Below are 20,260 nucleotides of genomic sequence, written 5' to 3' on the forward strand. Positions count from 1 at the left end.
ATTTACTATACAATGAACTATGATCTTTTTGATTTGTTGAAAATTGTCAATTTGACATTTTTTTACCTAAAAAAACCGACACTTTTTTCGAACTACGCCATTTTGTTTACCTTCAGCTACTCATTCGGCCGGAATCATGTCAGCAGTTGGCTTTTTTGGCAACTCCACAGCACCGTTATTTTTCCTTTTTGTAAAAAAAAATTTTAAATGTATCTGAAAATATACCTTATTATGTATAAAAAAACTTCGAAACAATCAATTGAGTAGTTTCTTTTAAAAAAAATCACGAAAATCGCCTAATTTTTCATGGGTTACACTGGTATAGCCCCTTAAGGATAGAACTTTTCGTTGTAAAATCAGATACTTAAGTTCCATACAGATATCATATTTTTTAAATATCTTTCTTTCTTGAAATTATATTTGAGAGGTGCTAAAAAACTCATAATCTAAATATCCAGTTATTCAAGTGATTACATAACCAATTTGAATATCTATATCAATTCGATTCTGCTGATATTGTTTTAAATATTTAAGGAAATATATTAAGGAGACAAAATATGAAAGTAAATTACTTTGTACTACTAACGTAAGGTCATCTAACATTTTTTTTTGTTAAGTCCGCACAAACGGTACGGTAACTATATAGTGTGCTTTTTAGAACTTCCAAAGGAAAAATAACCACATCTCAAGGAACCGTCAAGAATCACAGAAAAAAATCTAATGGCGTTAATCGCAGATCTGGCATAATTTCGTATATTGAATATGAGGGTCAGAGGAATATAAAAAAACTACCAATATCGTCCTACTTTGAAATAGAATATACCACAGAACATACGATTCTTTCTCACTCTTCGAAATTACTTTATTTTATTGAATGAGAGTTAAGTGGAATATGTGATACGTGGAGAGTTAAAACTAAGTATAAGTGGAAAACTATTTTTAGTTTTTCGATTATTCAAAACTGTTAAAAAATAAAATACATAAGATAAAAAATTATATCTACCAGTTCCTATTTCTTTTAAAACTGTTATTAAGGGGTTATGTGGGTTTCAGAATTTCAAAATTTGAAAAAAAAAATTAAATGGTGCAATATCTGTAAAATATTATCCAAACATATCAAATCAATCCGAGTAATATTCTTAGAGAGATACCCTTTGGAAGTTCCGCCCATCAGGCACCGTTAGTACGAATTTAAAAGTTTAAACGCATTTATTTCAAAACTCAATTTTTCAAGTCGGTGGACTGGATATCTCAAAAAGTTATGAAGCGATTTTGTTCAAATTTTGGACACATCTTTGGAATAACATTATCTAGTTAATGAACGAAGGATTTTTATACATTGTTATTATAACTATTATTTTCGATCCAATATATACTGAAAATTTTACCAAAAAGTGAATTTTTTGGTTTAAACTCAGTTAAAAATTCACATTTTAATATTTTATTTTTTCCTTCGTTCATTAATTATATTATCCATGCACTATCGAAATATTTTTGGTTTATTGATTTTAGATGAACCAATCATGAATTATCATGTCCACCGCAAGACCTTTTTTTTGAACACGTCATGGAAGATGAGGCGCCAACAGCCGAGTTTTCAGAATTTTAAATAAAAATTTCACAAACTACTGTTTAAACATGTATCTTTGACAAGCTAAATTGTTTAAATGAAATATAGGAATATAGGATGGTATATATTAAAAAAAATACTGAAAATACTCTTGTTTTTAACAACTGAAAACCAACTAACCCTTTAAGTAAAAATTATGAGCGAAATATATTATTACAATATGGACATCAAAAGTAATTAAAGGTGGCTTGCAGGGAAAATATGTTTTTAAAAAGGGTTGTCTTCGCTTTAAGGGGTTACATTGGTTTTGTCGCGTAAAAAATGGACTATTTTGAATATTTTTTTTCATGTAACAAATTATTTATTTAATTCATACCTTTTCTGTCTTATAGATACATTTTTAAAGAATAGTTTCTGAAGTTTTCAATAAAAAAAAAAAATAAAACTCCTCCATTGCGACGTCATTTCCGGTGCTTCCGCGTTGTCAGCATAACTCCTGACAGGATCATCCAAAGTGAAAAAAATAAAAATAAGTGTTTTAGGTAAGACATAAACTCGTGCTTGAACGAAGGAAAGTGAAAATTAGAAATTTGGCAGACTTTTTTCCAAAAAAATAAAAATTTCGGTTGTAATTGAAAATAAAATAAAATCCTTCGTTCAAGCACGAGCAAATTGTATCTCGAACACCTTTTCAAAATTTCAAAAAATGTCGAGATCGGTTAAATAGTTTTCGAGAAAATTTGACAACCGACTTCGAAAACACGGTTCCCAAAAATCGCGTTTAAAGTTTTGAGTAACAATTAGTACTTGACTTGGAGCGCACACCTTCCAAAGGCTGTATCTCCGTAACTATTATTCGGATCGACTTGAAAATTTAGGACAATATTCTTGAGATGTTGTAAAAATTAATAAGCCAAAAAACAAAAAATCGATTTTTTGAATCCACGAAACCCATGTAACCCCTTAATTAGTGTTATCAATAAAAATAGGTATATTAAACAAAATTTTACAATATGGACAACAAATTAAATATGATTAAGTAAGTCCAGCGTAGTGGTGAATAAAAAAAAATAAGCTTAAAGTTTTATTAAAAAAAATATTCATAAATTTCGACTATATCCATACTCTTCGAGTTCATACGCAACTAACCAGTTTAATGGAAAAGTGTGCTGTGAGAAGGTTAAACTAACAACAACAAATATATTCAATGCAAGAAAAAAAGCTCTCGCTCAAAGCTCGCTCTTTGTCATTATTTCTTTCCGTCTAAGAAGTTCTAAGAAATAATAGTGATTTGTTTACAAACAAACGAGCAGATAAAAACAAAAAGCGACAAAAATATCAACATTAATGATTAAAAGTCAAAACATACTTGTATATAGCGAAAGCTCATGCCACCACTTATCTATTTCGCATATGCTGATATACATTCGCGTGGAATAACAAAGAGCACAAGTGCAGTGTAGACATTAGTAGATATATGTTTGCAAAGTTTATTAAATATTCCACACAGAATTCTGTGTAGGCACTAGCCGATCGTGAGCTACAGCCAACAGTTTATTCATTGTGCCAAAGTTTGTGGTGCGGCGTACACGTTCAAATTAGAGACTGCCTTCCTGCATTGCTATTAATCTTTTAAATTTCGAACTTTCGCATTCTTTTTTTTTTGTGCATTTGTCAAAAAAAATTAATAAATAGAGGCGGTAATCAACAGCAAACATGTTATCGAGGCATTTAAAGCAAATTGATCACATCGGTTGGCGTCATTTCGGCATTTCAAGTGTACGAACTTGTGCAGCGCAAGTGGATCCGAAGGTAGGTGTGGTTAATTTCATTGCATTATCACTTTAATTTTTATTTTCTAAAATTACGATTTGCTATTCATTAACTACAAATTTATTTTCAGCAAAATAATGCCAGTGATGTGGATTTGGCGAACGCGCGTCCATACTCAGAAGTGCCTGGACCCAGTAAATTGGAACTAATACGTTTATTCTTGCCTGGAGGTGATCAAATTTTATTATTCCATGCTATATTTTATATTTTCATTTGTTCAATAACACTTGGCACCGAATAATGATAATCGATGTTCACGATCAATTTTCAGGTCTTTTTTCGAAGAAACCATTTTTTGCTGCTGTTCGAGAAATGGAAAAGAAATATGGCCCGCTTTTTCGATTTCCCGGCATATTCGACAAACCAGAAATTGTAATCGATCTAAATCCCACTGATTATTCGCTTATTTTCCGTAATGAAGGTACATGGCCCGATCGACGCGTTTTCGACACTTTCGTCTATCATCGTGAAAAACATCGAGCCGAATTCTTTCAGGGCGTCGAGGGCATTATATCCACGTGAGTATCAGATACGCATACATATAAGTCTATAATGAATTCGCATATGTTCTTTTTAATATTTTATAACAGCTCCGGTGAGAAATGGGCGAAAATGCGCACCGCCGTGAATCCAATACTGATGCAACCAAAAAATGCCAAACTTTACTTAAATACACTATTGGAGATCAATAATGAATTTTTGGAAAGGTAAGTCGCATAAATGCATAGATACGAAATAATCAAAATGCTAAATTTACTATATACCCTCTCTTCTCTACGGCTAGAATTCGCCTCATACGCGATCCCAGCACACTTGAAGTGCCCGGCGACTTCCTCGACGATATCAACCGACTCGCTTTTGAGGGCATAGCCGGCATTGCGCTGAATACACGACTCGGTTTGATACAGAAGAATCGTGACACCGCTGAGAGTAAGACTATCATGAAGTGCGTACGTAGTTTCTTTGTACTCTCCGAAGAGCTAGAGATTCAACCTTCCATATGGAAGTATGTGAAGACACCGAAATTCTATGAAATGATGAAGACCCTCGACACAATGACGGACATTTGTAATAAGTACATTAACGAAGCATTAATGCGTATTGAACACGACAGTGAGGGCAAGCTCACATCGGAGGTGGGCAAAGAGAAGAGCGTGCTGGAGAAATTAGTGCGTGTTGATAAGAAATTCGCTGTGGTAATGGCGTTGGATATGATGTTAGCTGGTGTTGATACGGTAAGTCAGTGAAGATAAATTTTAAGGGTTTCAAAAAATAACTTCCATTACACCCACAGACCAGCTCCACCCTAACCGGCATACTGTTATGCATTGCCAAGAATCCTGATAAACAGCAGCGGCTTTTCGGAGAAATTCAACAAATACTGCCGGAAAAAGACTCACAGCTGACCACAGAAAATATGCAAAATATGCCCTATCTGCGCGCCTGCATCAAAGAGGGTATACGCTGCTATCCTATACTACCGGGCACGGTGCGTCGTTTGCCCAACGATGTGGTGCTGAGCGGCTATCGTATACCCGCGGGCACCGACATCTCCGTCGGCGCCAATCTGGTGATGCAGGATGAACGTTATGTGCCGCAACCGGATAAGTTTCTGCCCGAACGTTGGCTGCGCAACGATCAGTCCGCACAAGCTTTGGAGGGTCAAATCAGCAATCCATTTTTGTATGTACCCTTCGGCTTTGGACCACGCAGTTGTGTGGGCAAGCGTGTCGTCAATTTGGAATTGGAAATCACTTTGTCGCGTTTGGTGCGAAATTTCCAAATTGAGTTTAATTATCCGACCGAGAATGCATTCGCTATGAAGTTTATGAGCGTGCCGCAAATACCGCTCAAATTCAAATTCATAGAGAGAGCAGCATAATGTGATATGGGAGCAGAAGAGAGAACTGGATATAGCTTATACATATTTATATATATATATTTATGTTATGCCCTGTACGTTATACGACTATTTAGTGAAGATTGAACCGTTTCAAATATTTTTTTTTCTCGATGTAAAACTAATAATAAAGGAAAATCTAAGCAAATAAAATTAAAAAAAAAATTGTGTTATGAACATCAGCGTTTTCGAAATCTTACAATAAAACTATATGTGAAGAGAGTTGCCACATATTCAAAAATTTTAATTCAAAAGTATTTATTACATGCATAAATTTTTAGACAAATAAATAGAAAAGTTCATTAAGTCTTAAGTAAAAAGCTGTATAAGGGTTGCCACATGTTAATAATTTTTATATAATTAAACTCATAAAAATAATAACAAATTATAATAAAACACCGAAACTTGACTAAATTGTTTTAGATAAATTTACTTAAAGAGATATTTTGAAAATGGTTTCTACAAAAGTAGGAAGTCTTCCTTCACGGAATATATTTTATTTTGCCCTCACAAAGAATAAAAGCTTTTCAAGCAATGTGGTTTGGGTTATTAAAATGCAAAATTCAAGTTTAATCATTTCACTAATAGGACGAAAGCTCCGAACAAAACGTCCACAAAGCAAGGCACAACACACTACATAAGCTATATATTGCATTATATATTCATGCTGATTAGAATATTCGCACTACTAAACAGCGAATCGCCGAGCCAGTAAGCTTGCGAGTGTTGAAGCGATCGGTGCTATATTTCTCTACGAACCAGTTTTGTTGAAGTATCTTCGAAGTTGTTTGCACATCAAAGTGTTTGTTTTAGTATTTTCATTTTTTTTTGTTAAAGTTTGATCGATTAATAACAACAAAATACTTAAAATGTTATCGCGTCATTTAATAAACTGCGATGCAATTGTCGGGCGTTCGTTGAGGTCAACGGCATTAAGGGGCTATGCAACAGCTGTGGCACAGACGCAGGTAAACAATAATTATTATTTTGTTATTGCAATTATACAGCTGTTTAATATTGACTTTGATAACGTATACTAAAAAAACAAGTTTATTTATTATTTCATTATTTGATTTGAATTTGTAGGTAAATGAAGCAGCTACTGCCGCAAACAATTGGGAAAATGCGCGTCCATATTCAGAACTGCCAGGACCAAGCAAATATGAGATTATTCGTGGATATTTACCAGGAGGTAGGAAAGTACAATTGAATGAAAATTTTTAGTATCCAATGCACGAAGGCCTTTTCGCCATATTGAAATCGAAATTTACCCTTATTTCAGGTGCTTACTATAAAAAAACATTTGTAGAAGCTATGACAGAAATGGCAGAAAAATACGGCAATGTCTATAGATTTCCAGCCATGTTTGGCAGACCAGAAATGATTATGGATCTTAACCCAAATGATTATCCAATCATATTTCGAAATGAGGGTATTTGGCCAGAAAGGCGTACCTTCGAAACCTTCATTTATCATCGCAGGGTCCATAGAGAAGATTTCTTTCGAGGCGTAGGTGGACTATTGACCACGTAAATTTCTTGCTTTTATCTTTAACACTTCTAACTAAATCCGAACACATTTCCAGGACCGGTGAAGAATGGGCTAAAATTCGAACCGCCGTAAATCCGGTTCTAATGCAACCCAAAAATGCCAGATTGTACTTAAACACACTACTGGAAGTCAATGATGAATTTCTCGAAAGGTTAATATAATATCTTTTAAATACCATTCATTTAAAGGTACTTTTTGTGCAGAATACGTCACGTACGCGATCCTTTGACACTCGAAGTTCCCGGCGACTTTCATGATGATATTAATCGACTCACTTTAGAGGGCGTGGTAGGAATAGCACTTAATACCCGTTTAGGAATGATACACAAAAATCGTGATAATCCGGAAAGCACACTGTTTCTGAAAGAAGTACGAAATTTTTTCGAATTGTCCGAAGAGGTTGAAATAAAACCATCAATTTGGAAGATAATCAAAACACCAAAGTTTCATAAATTGATGGCAACATTGGATACGCTCACTGCGCTGTGTAACAAGTATATAGATGAGGCGTTAAAACAAATTGAATTGGATAATGAGGGGAAACTCACCTCAGAGGTGGGTAAGGAAAAGAGTGTGTTAGAGAAACTATTGCGTATTGATCGCAAAATCGCTGTGGTTATGGCTCTCGATATGATGATGGCTGGTGTTGATACAGTAAGTACACTTTATTTCCATGGTGTTGTGAAAAAACTAATCCTTGCATTCTTATCACAGACTAGCTCAACTCTAGTGGGCATATTGTTTTGCATTGCCAAGAATCCAGACAAACAACAAAAACTACTCGAGGAACTCAAAACTATTTTGCCAAATAAAGACTCTCGTTTGACTACAGAGAACATGCAAAATCTTCCATATCTGCGCGCCTGCATTAAGGAAGGTATGCGCTATCATCCTATTATTGCTGGCACAATGCGTAAGCTGCCGACCGATGTGGTATTGAGTGGATATCGTATACCAGCCGGTATTGATGTTTCGGTTAGTTCGAATTTGTTGTTGCGCAATGAGAAATTTATAGAAGAACCAAATAAATTTATACCGGAACGCTGGCTACGTAATGACACCGAAGGTAAAAAATATCAACTCAACAATCCGTTTCTATTTCTTCCCTTCGGCTTTGGGCCACGTAGTTGTGTGGGCAAACGAATTGTGGACCTGGAACTGGAGGTCACTTTGGCGCGTTTGGTGCGCAATTTCTCAATTGAATTCAATTACTCAACAGAAAATGCGTTCGTACCGAAAATCGTATTCATACCAGCCATACCATTGAAATTCAGATTCGAGGAAAGAAAGGAGTGAAGATACCGTTATTAACTGATAAAAAATAAATATATTATACTCACATGTAGACAGTAGAATTTCTTTTCAAATGTTAACAAAGAAAATTAGATACTTGGAATGATTGGCCGATAAGAGTACTCAACATGTAAATAAAATATAAGTCTCTGTACAGTTATGGGTTCACAAAATTGATTACAAATATATACAAACAAAAAGAAAACAGCGGAAATTTTATTGTGCCGATATCAGTTTTTAACTGATAAAGCAGGAAGTGGTCACAACAATCTAATCCCTCTGCGAAATATAAATATTGTACTAAACGGTAAGCTTTTCTAAAGGCAGTCCTCTGTAAACTTTACTTAATATTTGCTGTTTCAATTTATGTATTTCTTTCCAATGGTCTTAATCTGCTATGAAAGCACACATAAAAAAAATAATAATAATAAAAAATTATTCGACACTTTCTATTGGCGCCTGCATAGATGAAGAAGAAACGTCTCAGATAATTATAATGTTTTTATTGACAAGAAAAAGCTCCGAACAAAACTTTCTTAATTCAATGGATAACGAAGTGCATTTATGCTGATTAGAATACTCGCACTACTAAATAGCGAATCGCCGAGCCAGTTAGCTTGGTAGTGCGGTAGCGATCAGTGCTATATCTGTCTGCGAAATAGTTCTGAAGTATCTTTTTTGTTGTTTGTTTGTTTTAATATTTTATTTTTCGTTGATTAAACTTTCATTAATTAATAATAACAAAGCATACAAAATGTTATCACGTCATCTCATAAAATCCAATTCAATAGTTGGATTGTTGAGGTCAACGATTTTTAGAGGATATACGACAACTGTGACACAAACGCAGGTAAATGCGAAATATTATTTTATTGTTAATATTTTTTTTTAAATAAATTCAAAGAAAAGTTATTGAAATTGCCATTATATTGACTTTATAAGTTCGGAATTTTTTGTTTAGTTTAAAGTTGAATCACCGCGAAAATATTAAAGACATTTCCCTCGGTAAAACTTTAGACCTCTTGTCAACAATAGCTGATATTAACTCGTCGATACAATAACAATCAGCATAGAACAGGTCTGCAGAGATCTGCAAACGACTGCCCATCAGTACACCAATCGAGTCAAATCATAACAGATTCGCAGCACATAATGATTGCAAGAGAGTGTGGCGATTATACTCAGGATTGTCTTCACTACGCTTTTTTGTTCAATATTTAATTCTGTTCTTCCAAAAACACTCTTTACTAAATAAATTCTAAATACGCTTATATATTCCACTTTTAATTGATTTGCATTTATAGGACAACGAAACAGCATCAGCGGCAAGCAATTGGAAAAATGCTCGTCCATATTCAGAATTACCAGGTCCAAGCAAATATAAAATAATTCGCGGATTTTTACCAGGGGGTAAGGGAATTTTTATAAAACAACAACGAAACCTAAAAATCTAATAGCGCATAAGTTCTAAAAGTAGTTCAACGCAGTGTATTAGTCAGTATAGATAAAAAAAAATTTCCCGCTTAATTTCAGGTGCGTTCTATAAGAAAACTTTTATTGAGGGAATTACAGAAATGACCCAAGAATATGGCGATGTCTATCGATTTCCTGCCATGTTTGGCAAACCAGAAATGGTTATGGATCTTAATCCAAATGATTATCCAATCATATTCCGCAATGAGGGTATTTGGCCAGATCGTCGCAGCTTGGAAAGTTTAATTTATCATCGTACGGTGCATGGAAAAGATTGCTTTCGAGGCACCGGTGGACTACTTACCACGTAAAATTGTTGCAAATAAGAATCAATGCCATATCTAACTGATTATTGAATAAATTTCCAGAGCGGGTGAAGAATGGGCAAAAGTACGTACCGCTGTTAATCCGGTTCTAATGCAACCAAAAAATGCCAAACTGTACTTAAACACACTATTAGAAGTTAATGATGAATTTCTCGAAAGGTGTATTATATAATATTTTGAAATAATTTTGATTTCAAGCAAAGTTTCTTACAGAATACGTCACATACGCGATCCCTCGACACTCGAAGTTCCCGGCGACTTTCATGATGATATTAATCGTCTCACTTTAGAGGGCGTGGTGGGCATTGCTCTCAATACCAGATTAGGAATGATACATAAAAATCGTGATACTCCGGAAAGTAAATTACTACTGAAGGAAATACGGAATTTTTTCGATTTGACGGAGGAAATAGAGGTCAAGCCCTCCATTTGGAAGATTATCAAAACACCGAAGTTCCATAAATTGATGGCAACATTGGATACCCTCACTGCGTTATGCAACAAGTATATAGATGAGGCGTTAAAACAAATTGAATTGGATAATGAGGGGAAATTCACCTCAGAGGTGGGTAAGGAAAAGAGCGTTTTAGAGAAACTATTGCGTATTGATCGTAAAATTGCTGTGGTTATGGCTTTGGATATGATGATGGGTGGGGTCGATACAGTGAGTACACTTTAAATCGAACTTCTTGATTTAGTATTATAAATTTACATATATTATATTATATTATAATCACAGACAAGCTCCACTCTAGTGGGCATATTGTTTTGCATCGCCAAAAATCCGGACAAACAACAAAAGCTTTTCGAGGAACTCAAAAATATTTTGCCAAATAAGGACTCCCGTTTGACTACAGAGAATATGCAAAATCTTCCATATCTGCGCGCCTGCATTAAGGAAGGTATGCGCTATCATCCCATTATTGCTGGCACAATGCGTAAACTCCCTACCGATGTGGTATTGAGCGGATATCGTATACCGGCCGGTACTGATATTTCGATTAGTTCGAATTTGTTGTTGCGCAATGAGAAATTTGTGGAAGAACCAAATAAATATATACCAGAACGTTGGCTCCGTAATGACACCGAAGGTAAAAAATATCAACTCAACAACCCGTTTCTATTTCTTCCCTTCGGCTTCGGTCCACGCAGTTGTGTGGGCAAACGTATTGTGGACCTGAAACTGGAGGTCACTTTGGCGCGTTTGGTGCGCAATTTCTCAATTGAATTCAATTACTCAACAGAAAATGCGTTCGTACCGAAAATCGTATTCATACCAGCCATACCATTGAAATTCAGATTCGAGGAAAGAAAGGAGTGAAGATACCGTTATTAACTGATAAAATAGATTTGTCAACACGTAAACAAAACACAAGTATTTGTACAGTTATTGATTTACGAAAGAAATATATACGAGCAAAAATAATATCATAACAGTTCTTCAGGGTTGAAAACAGGAAATGAAAGGTAGTGCTATTCAGGAGCCCTTCACGAAATATTTGCCTCCGATCTCAATTTGCCATAAAAAAGATCTGTGACACAAGTTCATTTCTTAAATAAATAAATTAATAAATATGAACATGAAAATAAAATATATTAGAAATATTGCTTAAGGTAGTGTTGGTGTTATTTGAAGGTATTCGAAATTTTGAAATTTTGCAGTGGAGAACTTCAATAAAATTCGATGTACTGATCTAAAAGCTCTGTAGTCAAACATGAATGTCTTAGTTTAAGCAAAAAATAAAAATTATTTGATATTCTCAATTGGCATCTATAAAGAAAAATAAAAAGTGTCTGAAACAATATGATGCGTCTTAAGTGTAATAATTTTTTGGACAAGAAAAAGCTCCGGACAAAGCTTTCTTAATGCAAGGCACAACGCACTGCACTTTTATGCTGATTATAATTTTCTCACTACTAAACAACGAATCGCCGAGCCAGTATGCTTGGAAGTGTGGTAGCGATCGGTGCAGTTTCTGTCAGCAAAAGATTTTGTATATCTATATATTGTGCTTTCACATATTAAACAATCTTAATTTATTTTATAACAAAAAAATACAAAAAAATGTTATCGCTTCAATTAATGAAATACGATGCAATAGTCGGGCTTTCCTTTAGCACAATGGCTTTCAGGAGATATGCGACAGCTGTAGAACAAACGCAGGTAAATGTTAAATGTAAGCTTTTGTACTTGGAGATTCTTAAAGAGTATTTTGTGTCAAAATCTAACTCAGGAACACAATATATGAAATTACATATTAGTTCGCAATTTTCCAAAATTTTGGCTTATCCACCGTGACGACATATCAAAAAGTAATTCCTTTCGATCTAACTTTGGATCACTTGCTCAGAAATACGTGTTTGAAAAAAAAAACTCAATAATCTTGAAATTTGTTCCAAAACAAACTAAAGATATATGCCTAAAGGAGCGTTTGATTTGACAGCTTTATCAAAATATATAATTCTTATCCCTATAAATTCTACATAAGCTTATATATTCAATTTTAATTTATATTAATTGATAGAATAATGAAACAGTTTCCGCGCCAAGCAATTGGGAAAATGCACGTCCATATTCAAAACTGCCTGGACCAAGCAAATATGATATAATACGTGGATTTTTACCTGGAGGTAAGAGATTTGGTTTAACCGCATGATTCAATCAAAGCATTTAGTGTTCAAAATTATAAATACAGCAGTTTATCGAATTCCAGTTTCTGTTGTCAGCAAACAGTATGTTGCATACACCCATTTGATCTTTTTCACTTTATTTCAGGCGTCTTCTATAAGAAAAACTTTTTTGAAGTACTTACAGAAATGACAAAAACATATGGCGATATCTTTCGATTCCCTGCCATGTTTGGCAAACCAGAATCGATTATGGATCTTAATCCAAATGATTATCCAATCATATTTCGAAATGAGGGTATTTGGCCAGAACGGCGTACCTTCGAGACTTTAATTTATCATCGTAACATGCATGGAGAAGATTTCTTTCGAGGCGTTGGTGGACTATTGACCACGTAAATGTATTTTAGATTAAAATACATAACATAACTAATTGAATTCTGTACACAGAGCCGGTGAAGAATGGGCAAAAGTACGAACCGCTGTTAATCCGGTTCTAATGCAACCCAAAAATGCCAGACTATATTTAAACACACTACTAGAAGTTAATGATGAATTTCTCGAAAGGTTAGTACAATACTTTATCACACTTTCCATATATATTCCACTTTATATAAAATTGTTCTAGAATACGTCACATACGTGATCCTTCAACATTCGAAGTGCCCGGCGACTTTCATGATGATATTAATCGTCTTACTTTAGAGGGTGTTGTGAGTATAGCATTAAATATGCGTTTAGGAATGATTCATAAAAATCGTGATACACCGGAGAGTAAATTAATTTTGAAAGAAATAAGAAATTTTTTCGAATTGTCCGAAGAGATAGAGGTCAAACCCTCCATTTGGAAGATAATCAAAACACCGAAGTTCCATAAATTGATGGCAACATTGGATACCCTCACTGCGTTATGCAACAAGTATATTGATGAGGCGCTCAAACAAATTGAATTGGATAATGACGGGAAATTCACTTCAGAGGTGGGTAAGGAAAAGAGTGTTTTAGAGAAACTATTGCGTATTGATCGTAAAATCGCTGTGGTTATGGCTCTCGATATGATGATGGCTGGTGTTGATACGGTAAATACACTTTATTTCCATGGTGTGGTGAAGAAACTAATCCTTGCATTCTAATTACAGACTAGCTCCACTCTAGTGGGCATATTGTTTTGCATCGCCAAAAATCCCCACAAACAACAAAAGCTTTTCAAGGAACTCAAGAATATATTGCCAAATAAAGATTCTCGTTTGACTACAGAGAATATGCAAAATCTTCCATATCTGCGCGCCTGCATTAAGGAAGGTATGCGCTATCATCCCATTATTGCTGGCACAATGCGTAAGCTGCCGACCGATGTGGTATTGAGTGGATATCGTATACCAGCCGGTACTGATGTTTCAGTTGGTTCCAATTTGTTGTTGCGCAATGAGAAACTCGTGGAAGAGCCAAATAAATATATACCAGAACGTTGGCTACGTAATGACACCGAAGGTAAAAAATATCAACTCAACAATCCGTTTATATTTCTTCCCTTCGGCTTTGGGCCGCGTAGTTGTGTAGGCAAACGTATTGTGGACCTAGAACTGGAGGTCACTGTAGCGCGTTTGGTGCGCAATTTCACGATTGAATTCAATTATTCAGCGGAAAATGCTTTCATACCGAAGCTCGTTTTCAGACCAGCTATACCATTGAAATTCAAATTCGAGGAAAGAAGGGAGTGAAGATAAAGTAATTGATAAAATACTGTTTTACTCAATATCTATATACTCGTATAGTAAGTAGAATTTGTTTCAAAAAAAAAGAAAGTGTTGAATGTGCAAATACATACATATAAATATTAAAAAATAAAAGTTGTTAATAAAATGTCTTTGATATGACAAATATACTTTTTATTTTCTAACCGAAATTTTAACTAATTTTCCATATATTTAGTATTGAGTTTTCTTTCTAGATTTGGGTAATCTCAGTGATCCAGAAATATTATTAGCCCGACATATAGTTTTTCATCTTAAAAATGAAACAATAGTCGTTGTGTTGCGGTTTCTCTTTTGAGATTAGTTAATGCAAATTATTTCATGCGCCTTCCGAAATATAAACGACATAACTTTTCCAGCTGACTGTTGTATTTTGCCACGCATTGCATGCCATTCATCGCTTTCAATCCACTCAGATGACTATCAATTGCGTTTGACTCGTGTCGACGGGGTTATTACGATGAAGTGGTGTAAAACTCCTCACGATTATGAATTCGTTGTCAATATTGAGCGATTTTAATCAAGATCAATAAATTATTCTTATCATTTCATTATAATATCTGAAAACTTTGCCCTTTAAAATGTTATATCACTCAAACCAATGAACAAGCTTTCGAAGATTGGATCTAAATGTACTCAGTGCTGTGAGAGACCCTTCATATACATACATTTTTTCAGTCTATCTGCTACATATATGTAAAAACCGTAAAAAATGCACTTTCTGCACTGATAACAATATACCAGATAGTGGGTCTAGCACTGCTATAGTAGATAAGATTAGAAATTAATTTGTAAGAGCAATTTTGCTAAATTTTTTTGTAATTAATTGCATAGGAAATTTTATAATTGTTTGTTTACAGATTTATAGTTAAAACAATAACAGCTTAAGCTCTTTAATTATTTATAACATTATTTAATTAATACAGTGGGTCTGAGCTTTCACGAGAGCCCATACTACTTTATTAGAATTTCGCTTGTTATCATAATATACAATGAGTTAACATGCTACATCGTAATGGGCTTTGATGCCGATTTTTTTCCCCTGGATGTTTGATAGCGCTGCAATTTATTCTAATCACATTTCGCAGCGGCAGGAAATTTGTTGTTTAATTTAAAAAGCTCTATCAAGCATCAGAAAGTTTAGCTCACAATGTACAATATGCCTTTATGTTGATTCAATTAATAAATATTAACCAACAGTCGCGTTTATTTATGCGAAGCTCTTTAGTTAGTTTGCGAACGCTGCGATGTTAGGTTATCTTGTTCTATTTACTCTCGAATCAGTGCACACCGGAGTTTGATTTGGTGTTTTTCATAAAAAAAATTAAAAATTGAATTGTTGTTTTTTCTTTATAATGTTATCTCGTTGTGTAATACAGTATAATGCAATCTTTGGACGTTCATTGGGTGCAACAGTATTGAGGAGATATGCGACAGCATTACCACAACAACAGGTCGCTTGGGTTCCACCTAAGTATTTGAGAATATTAATATAATTTTATTGGACCGTTAACTTTCGTGTAATTTCGTGATACAGACAAGAGATGCTTCTCTTCGATTTCTTAATAATAAATAATTTATGTACGATCGGTAAAGGCTTAAAGTTTGTATATGGTCCATTGTACCAAAACGCAGATCATAAGTGTTAAGATAATATAAATTCCTTTGCTATATAAGAATACCAAAAGAGGGGCAAATGTTTATTAAGATTAGTGGTGATAGTACTTGTAAGTCGGTCAAAATCGAAATTACAAATACGACGACTAAGGTGCCCTTTCGTGTTTCGCAGATAACATACTGAATTATATGAAATAATTCGAAGGTCGTCTGTATATTTTATTTTTACTTTTTAAAGATAATTTCTCTTGCACAAAAAATATTGAAAGTAAGAAAATATATTCATAACTAATTGAAACTTGCAGCTCAATGAAACGTTATCAACAACAGCGCACTTGGAGAATGCGCGTCCATTTAAGGAGTTACCCGGACCAAGTAAATATGAAATAATTCGTGGATTTATGTTGGGAGGTAAGTAATTACATTTCAAATTTCCATTTATGCATATACCATAGTGTAAGAGTTTCATCCTGAAGAAGTTATCAAGAAACGAGAAAGGTTTTTAAAATAATGAAGCTAAATAGTCTACAGTGAAAGATTCTCAAAACACTTCCGGGTATTACGTAAAGAAAACAAGTAAACAAGGGCTGAGTTCGGGTGTAACCGAACATTTTATACTCTCGCAATTTATTTATTTAACTTTATTAATATAATACACAATTTGACCCACATATTCGTCATATATATTGTATAAAGTCCATTGAAAGTTGGAAACCCTAATATTAGGTTAGAAGCACCGAGGTCCGATTTCGGCGATTTTTAGAACTAAGTTCTGCACCGATATCTTCACTAGTGCATACTTTATATATTGTAAAGTAAGCGATTTAGATCGTCTTCAAAGTTATGGTGTATAGGAAGTAGGCGTGGTTGTGAAGCGATTTGGCCTATTTTCACAACATATCTTTGGGATGTAAGGAAACTATTACAAACCAAGTTTCATTGAAATTGGTCGAGTAGTTCCTGAGATATGGTTTTTGACCCATAAGTGGGCGATGCCAAGCCTATTTTGCATTTTGTAAAAAAATCTGAGTGTAGCATCCATGTGCCATTTCTTTTGTGAAATTTAGTGTTTCTGGCGTTTTTCGTCAGTGAGTTAACCCACTTTTAGTAGTTTTCAACATAACATTTGTATGGGAGGTGGGCGTGGTTACAATCCGATTTCCTCCATTTTTGGACTATATAAGGTAGTACCTAAAATAAACGACTCTAGAAAGTTTCCTTGATATAGCTTTAGTAGTTTGCGAGATATGTACAAAAAACATAGTAGGGGGCGGAGCCACGGACACTTCCCCAAAAAATGACATCCAAATATGCCCCTTCATAGTGCGATCCTTCATACCAAATTTTACTTTCATAGCTTTATTTATAGCTTAGTTATGGCACTTTAAGTGTTTTCGGTTTTTTGTGGGCGTGGTTTACGCTTATTTTCGAACTTATGGTGCCAAGAAATACGTCTTCCAAGTTTCATCAAGATATCTCAATTTTTACTCAAGTTACAGCTTGCACGGACGGCTGGACAGATGGACCGACAGACGGACGGACAGACAGACATCCGGATTTGAACTTTTCTCGTCACCCTGATCATTTTGATATATATAACTCTATATCTAACTCGTTTAGTTTTAGCACTTACAACCAACAGTTATGTGGACAAAACTATAATACTCTCGTAGCAACTTTGTTGCGAGAGTATATAAAAAAAACTGGGGTAAATTGCTCCGAATTCCGAAGTACCATACATTAAATAATGAAAATATGGATCAAATTGGATCACACTGAACATATCCTGATTTCTATACCTCTACTTTACAAGATTTTACGTAATATCAAATTTCAGGTGAATTTTACAAAAAAACTTTTTCGGAGGCAATCACACAACTCTCAGAGAAGTATGGAAGATTATTTCATTTCCCCGCCATGTTTGGCAAACCAGAAATGGTCATTGCACTCAACCCAGCCGATTATCCTATAATATTTCGCAATGAAGGTGTGTGGCCCGATCGACGCCCATTCGACTCTTTTGCATACCATCGGGCAGTACATAGGGCGGATCTTTTTCAAGGCATAAACGGACTTATCACAACGTAAACAAAACAGGAAAAATTAAAAGCAAATGTTAAATGTGTATATATTGATTGCAGATCTGGTGAGGTTTGGGCGAAAATGCGCACTGCGGTTAATCCAGTTTTAATGCAACCTAGGAATGCGCGACTATATCTGAACACGATACTTGAAATCAATGAAGAATTTCTGGAAAGGTTGTTTTCAATATGCAAAAATAAATATGATTTATTTATATGAAAACTTTTATAGAATCCGTCACATACGCGATCCGGTTACGAACGAAATGCCCGCTGACTTTCACGATGATCTTAATCGTCTAACACTTGAAGGGATCGTCGGTGTTGCGTTAAACACACGCTTGGGTATGATACACAAGAATCGAGATTCTCCAGAATGTAAACTACTCTTGCAATCGATACGTGATTTTTTTGACCTCTCGGAAGATTTAGAAGTAAAACCCTCAATTTGGAAGATTGTGAAAACACCGAAATTCTACAAGTTAATGAATACTTTGGATGCGCTAGCAGATTTGTGCAACAAGTATATTGATGAGGCGCTGAAACAAATTGAAATGGATAGCGAGGGCAAATTCACATCGGAGGTGGGTAAGGAAAAGAGCGTTTTGGAGAAACTTTTGCGCATTGATCGTCGCATCGCCGCGGTAATGGCTCTCGATATGATGATGGCTGGTGTTGATACAGTAAGTTCACCGGAATTCGATCGTATACTTAACGAAATAATTAAAATATTCCTTATATTCTTATCACAGACAAGTTCCACATTAACGGGCATACTATTTTGCATTGCCAAAAATCCGGACAAACAGCAGAAACTATTCGAGGAACTAAAAGCTATATTACCTAATAAGGACTCCCGTTTGACTATAGAGAATATGCAAAATCTTCCCTATCTGCGCGCCTGCATTAAGGAAGGTATGCGTTATTATCCGATAATTATGGGTACGTTGCGTAGTTTACCCAACGATGTTGTATTGAGTGGTTATCGTATTCCTGCCAAACTTGATATTATGGTCAGCTCGAATTTGTTGTTACGCAATGAGCAGTTTGTGAAGGAACCAAATAAATTTATACCAGAACGTTGGCTGCGCAATGACAACGAAGGCAAGAAATATCACATCGATAATCCATTCGTATTTTTACCTTTCGGCTTCGGTCCGCGTAGTTGTGTGGGTAAACGTATTGTGGACCTGGAATTAGAGGTCACTTTGGTACGCTTAATGCGTAATTTTGTGATCGAATTCAATTATTCAACGGATAATGCTTTCATACCGAAAATTGTTAGCATGCCCGGCATTCCGTTGAAATTCAAATTCGAGGAAAGAAATGAGTGAAACGATTTACGTATTTTATATTATATTTTAATAAGTTATGTTAGTATGTGAATTATTGACAAATAATTAAATATTGTGTAAAATAAACTTTCAATTAGTGTAGTGGTAATTGGTCATTTGTGTTTTTATTTAATTTGTGTTTTTTAATAACTTCTAGGAGTGGTACAAAAATTCAACAATAACACCATAACTTAATAAGTAGTCGAATTAATTATTATACAGTAATATTATTTGTTCATATCAGCAAAGTAAAGAAAATTAATTTTATTGTTGCTCGTAAAGCTTATGTATATTATCGCATACAACAGCTGCTGTCGGACGCTTCAACTCTTCACTGACCTTAAAATTCGAAAACACTTGTTGCGTCGCATAAGTGCTCACATATGTATGTATGTACATACATATTACTGATTAAATCGTATAAGGCACTTATTATAATTAATTATTTAATTAACATTTTACGCCACTCTTAATTGCCGACTTGTATAATAATAAAAACAAATGTTTAGTTTTTATAAAAAATGCAAATACAAATCAGTTTATACATATATATATACCAGCAGAGTATAGTAAATTTTATGGTACTATAAATTGCTGCCACCCAAACTAAACTGAAAAGTCTGCCGAGGCACGTGATTTATTTGATCTTAGTTTTTAATGATAACGACCTGAGAAACCGCTCTAAATTCAATAAATGGAAAATAAGAGAAAATAGAGGAAGTAGTCTTTAGTATTTGGCTTCAGCGTATGCACATGCTCCTGGTGCTACTAGACTGATGATGATAATGACTCGTTGAATTGATAAAGAATGTACGTGAAACAACTAAGGCCTTACCGAACAGGTGTAACCGAGCATTTTATACTCCAACAAATAACGGCTCAAATTGTTATTAAATTGCG

General features: G+C 34.7%; 3 protein-coding genes across 3 annotated transcripts; all 3 read left to right on the forward strand.

Moving 5' to 3' along the window:
• The first annotated feature begins 3,023 nt into the window (after window positions 1-3,023).
• On the forward strand, window positions 3,024-5,480 carry LOC114803511 (probable cytochrome P450 12e1, mitochondrial). The gene is made up of 6 exons (XM_029041415.2): window positions 3,024-3,382; window positions 3,474-3,573; window positions 3,675-3,921; window positions 3,994-4,110; window positions 4,188-4,638; window positions 4,698-5,480. The coding sequence occupies exons 1-6, from the start codon at window positions 3,287-3,289 to the stop codon at window positions 5,283-5,285; spliced, it is 1,599 nt and encodes a 532-aa protein (XP_028897248.1). The 5' UTR covers window positions 3,024-3,286; the 3' UTR covers window positions 5,286-5,480.
• A 454-nt stretch (window positions 5,481-5,934) lies between these two features.
• Cyp12e1_1 (uncharacterized) lies at window positions 5,935-19,469 on the forward strand. Its single transcript, XM_011186996.3, has 12 exons — window positions 5,935-6,271; window positions 6,390-6,495; window positions 6,586-6,832; window positions 6,889-7,005; window positions 7,058-7,508; window positions 13,714-14,294; window positions 15,662-15,782; window positions 16,251-16,356; window positions 17,783-18,029; window positions 18,087-18,203; window positions 18,259-18,709; window positions 18,779-19,469. The coding sequence occupies exons 1-12, from the start codon at window positions 6,173-6,175 to the stop codon at window positions 19,358-19,360; spliced, it is 3,225 nt and encodes a 1,074-aa protein (XP_011185298.2). The 5' UTR covers window positions 5,935-6,172; the 3' UTR covers window positions 19,361-19,469.
• On the forward strand, window positions 8,607-11,291 carry LOC114803480 (probable cytochrome P450 12e1, mitochondrial). Its single transcript, XM_011186997.3, has 6 exons — window positions 8,607-8,997; window positions 9,452-9,557; window positions 9,681-9,927; window positions 9,989-10,105; window positions 10,160-10,610; window positions 10,686-11,291. The coding sequence occupies exons 1-6, from the start codon at window positions 8,902-8,904 to the stop codon at window positions 11,265-11,267; spliced, it is 1,599 nt and encodes a 532-aa protein (XP_011185299.2). The 5' UTR covers window positions 8,607-8,901; the 3' UTR covers window positions 11,268-11,291.
• Window positions 19,470-20,260: the final 791 nt, after the last annotated feature.

Source organism: Zeugodacus cucurbitae, chromosome 2, assembly GCF_028554725.1.
Source record: "Zeugodacus cucurbitae isolate PBARC_wt_2022May chromosome 2, idZeuCucr1.2, whole genome shotgun sequence".
Lineage (NCBI taxonomy): Eukaryota > Metazoa > Arthropoda > Insecta > Diptera > Tephritidae > Zeugodacus > Zeugodacus cucurbitae.

Bases quoted from the DNA above. Each gene is read 5' to 3' on its own strand.
- LOC114803511 (XM_029041415.2), top strand. From the start codon at position 3,287: ATGTTATCGAGGCATTTAAAGCAAATTGATCACATCGGTTGGCGTCAT. The intron at 3,383-3,473 runs GTAGGTGTGGTT...ATTTATTTTCAG, and splicing joins CAGCGCAAGTGGATCCGAAG to CAAAATAATGCCAGTGATGT. The intron at 3,574-3,674 runs GTGATCAAATTT...ATCAATTTTCAG, and splicing joins ACGTTTATTCTTGCCTGGAG to GTCTTTTTTCGAAGAAACCA.
- Cyp12e1_1 (XM_011186996.3), top strand. From the start codon at position 6,173: ATGTTATCGCGTCATTTAATAAACTGCGATGCAATTGTCGGGCGTTCG. The intron at 6,272-6,389 runs GTAAACAATAAT...TTGAATTTGTAG, and splicing joins CAGCTGTGGCACAGACGCAG to GTAAATGAAGCAGCTACTGC. The intron at 6,833-6,888 runs GTAAATTTCTTG...ACACATTTCCAG, and splicing joins GTAGGTGGACTATTGACCAC to GACCGGTGAAGAATGGGCTA.
- LOC114803480 (XM_011186997.3), top strand. From the start codon at position 8,902: ATGTTATCACGTCATCTCATAAAATCCAATTCAATAGTTGGATTGTTG. The intron at 9,558-9,680 runs GTAAGGGAATTT...GCTTAATTTCAG, and splicing joins TCGCGGATTTTTACCAGGGG to GTGCGTTCTATAAGAAAACT. The intron at 10,611-10,685 runs GTGAGTACACTT...TTATAATCACAG, and splicing joins TGATGGGTGGGGTCGATACA to ACAAGCTCCACTCTAGTGGG.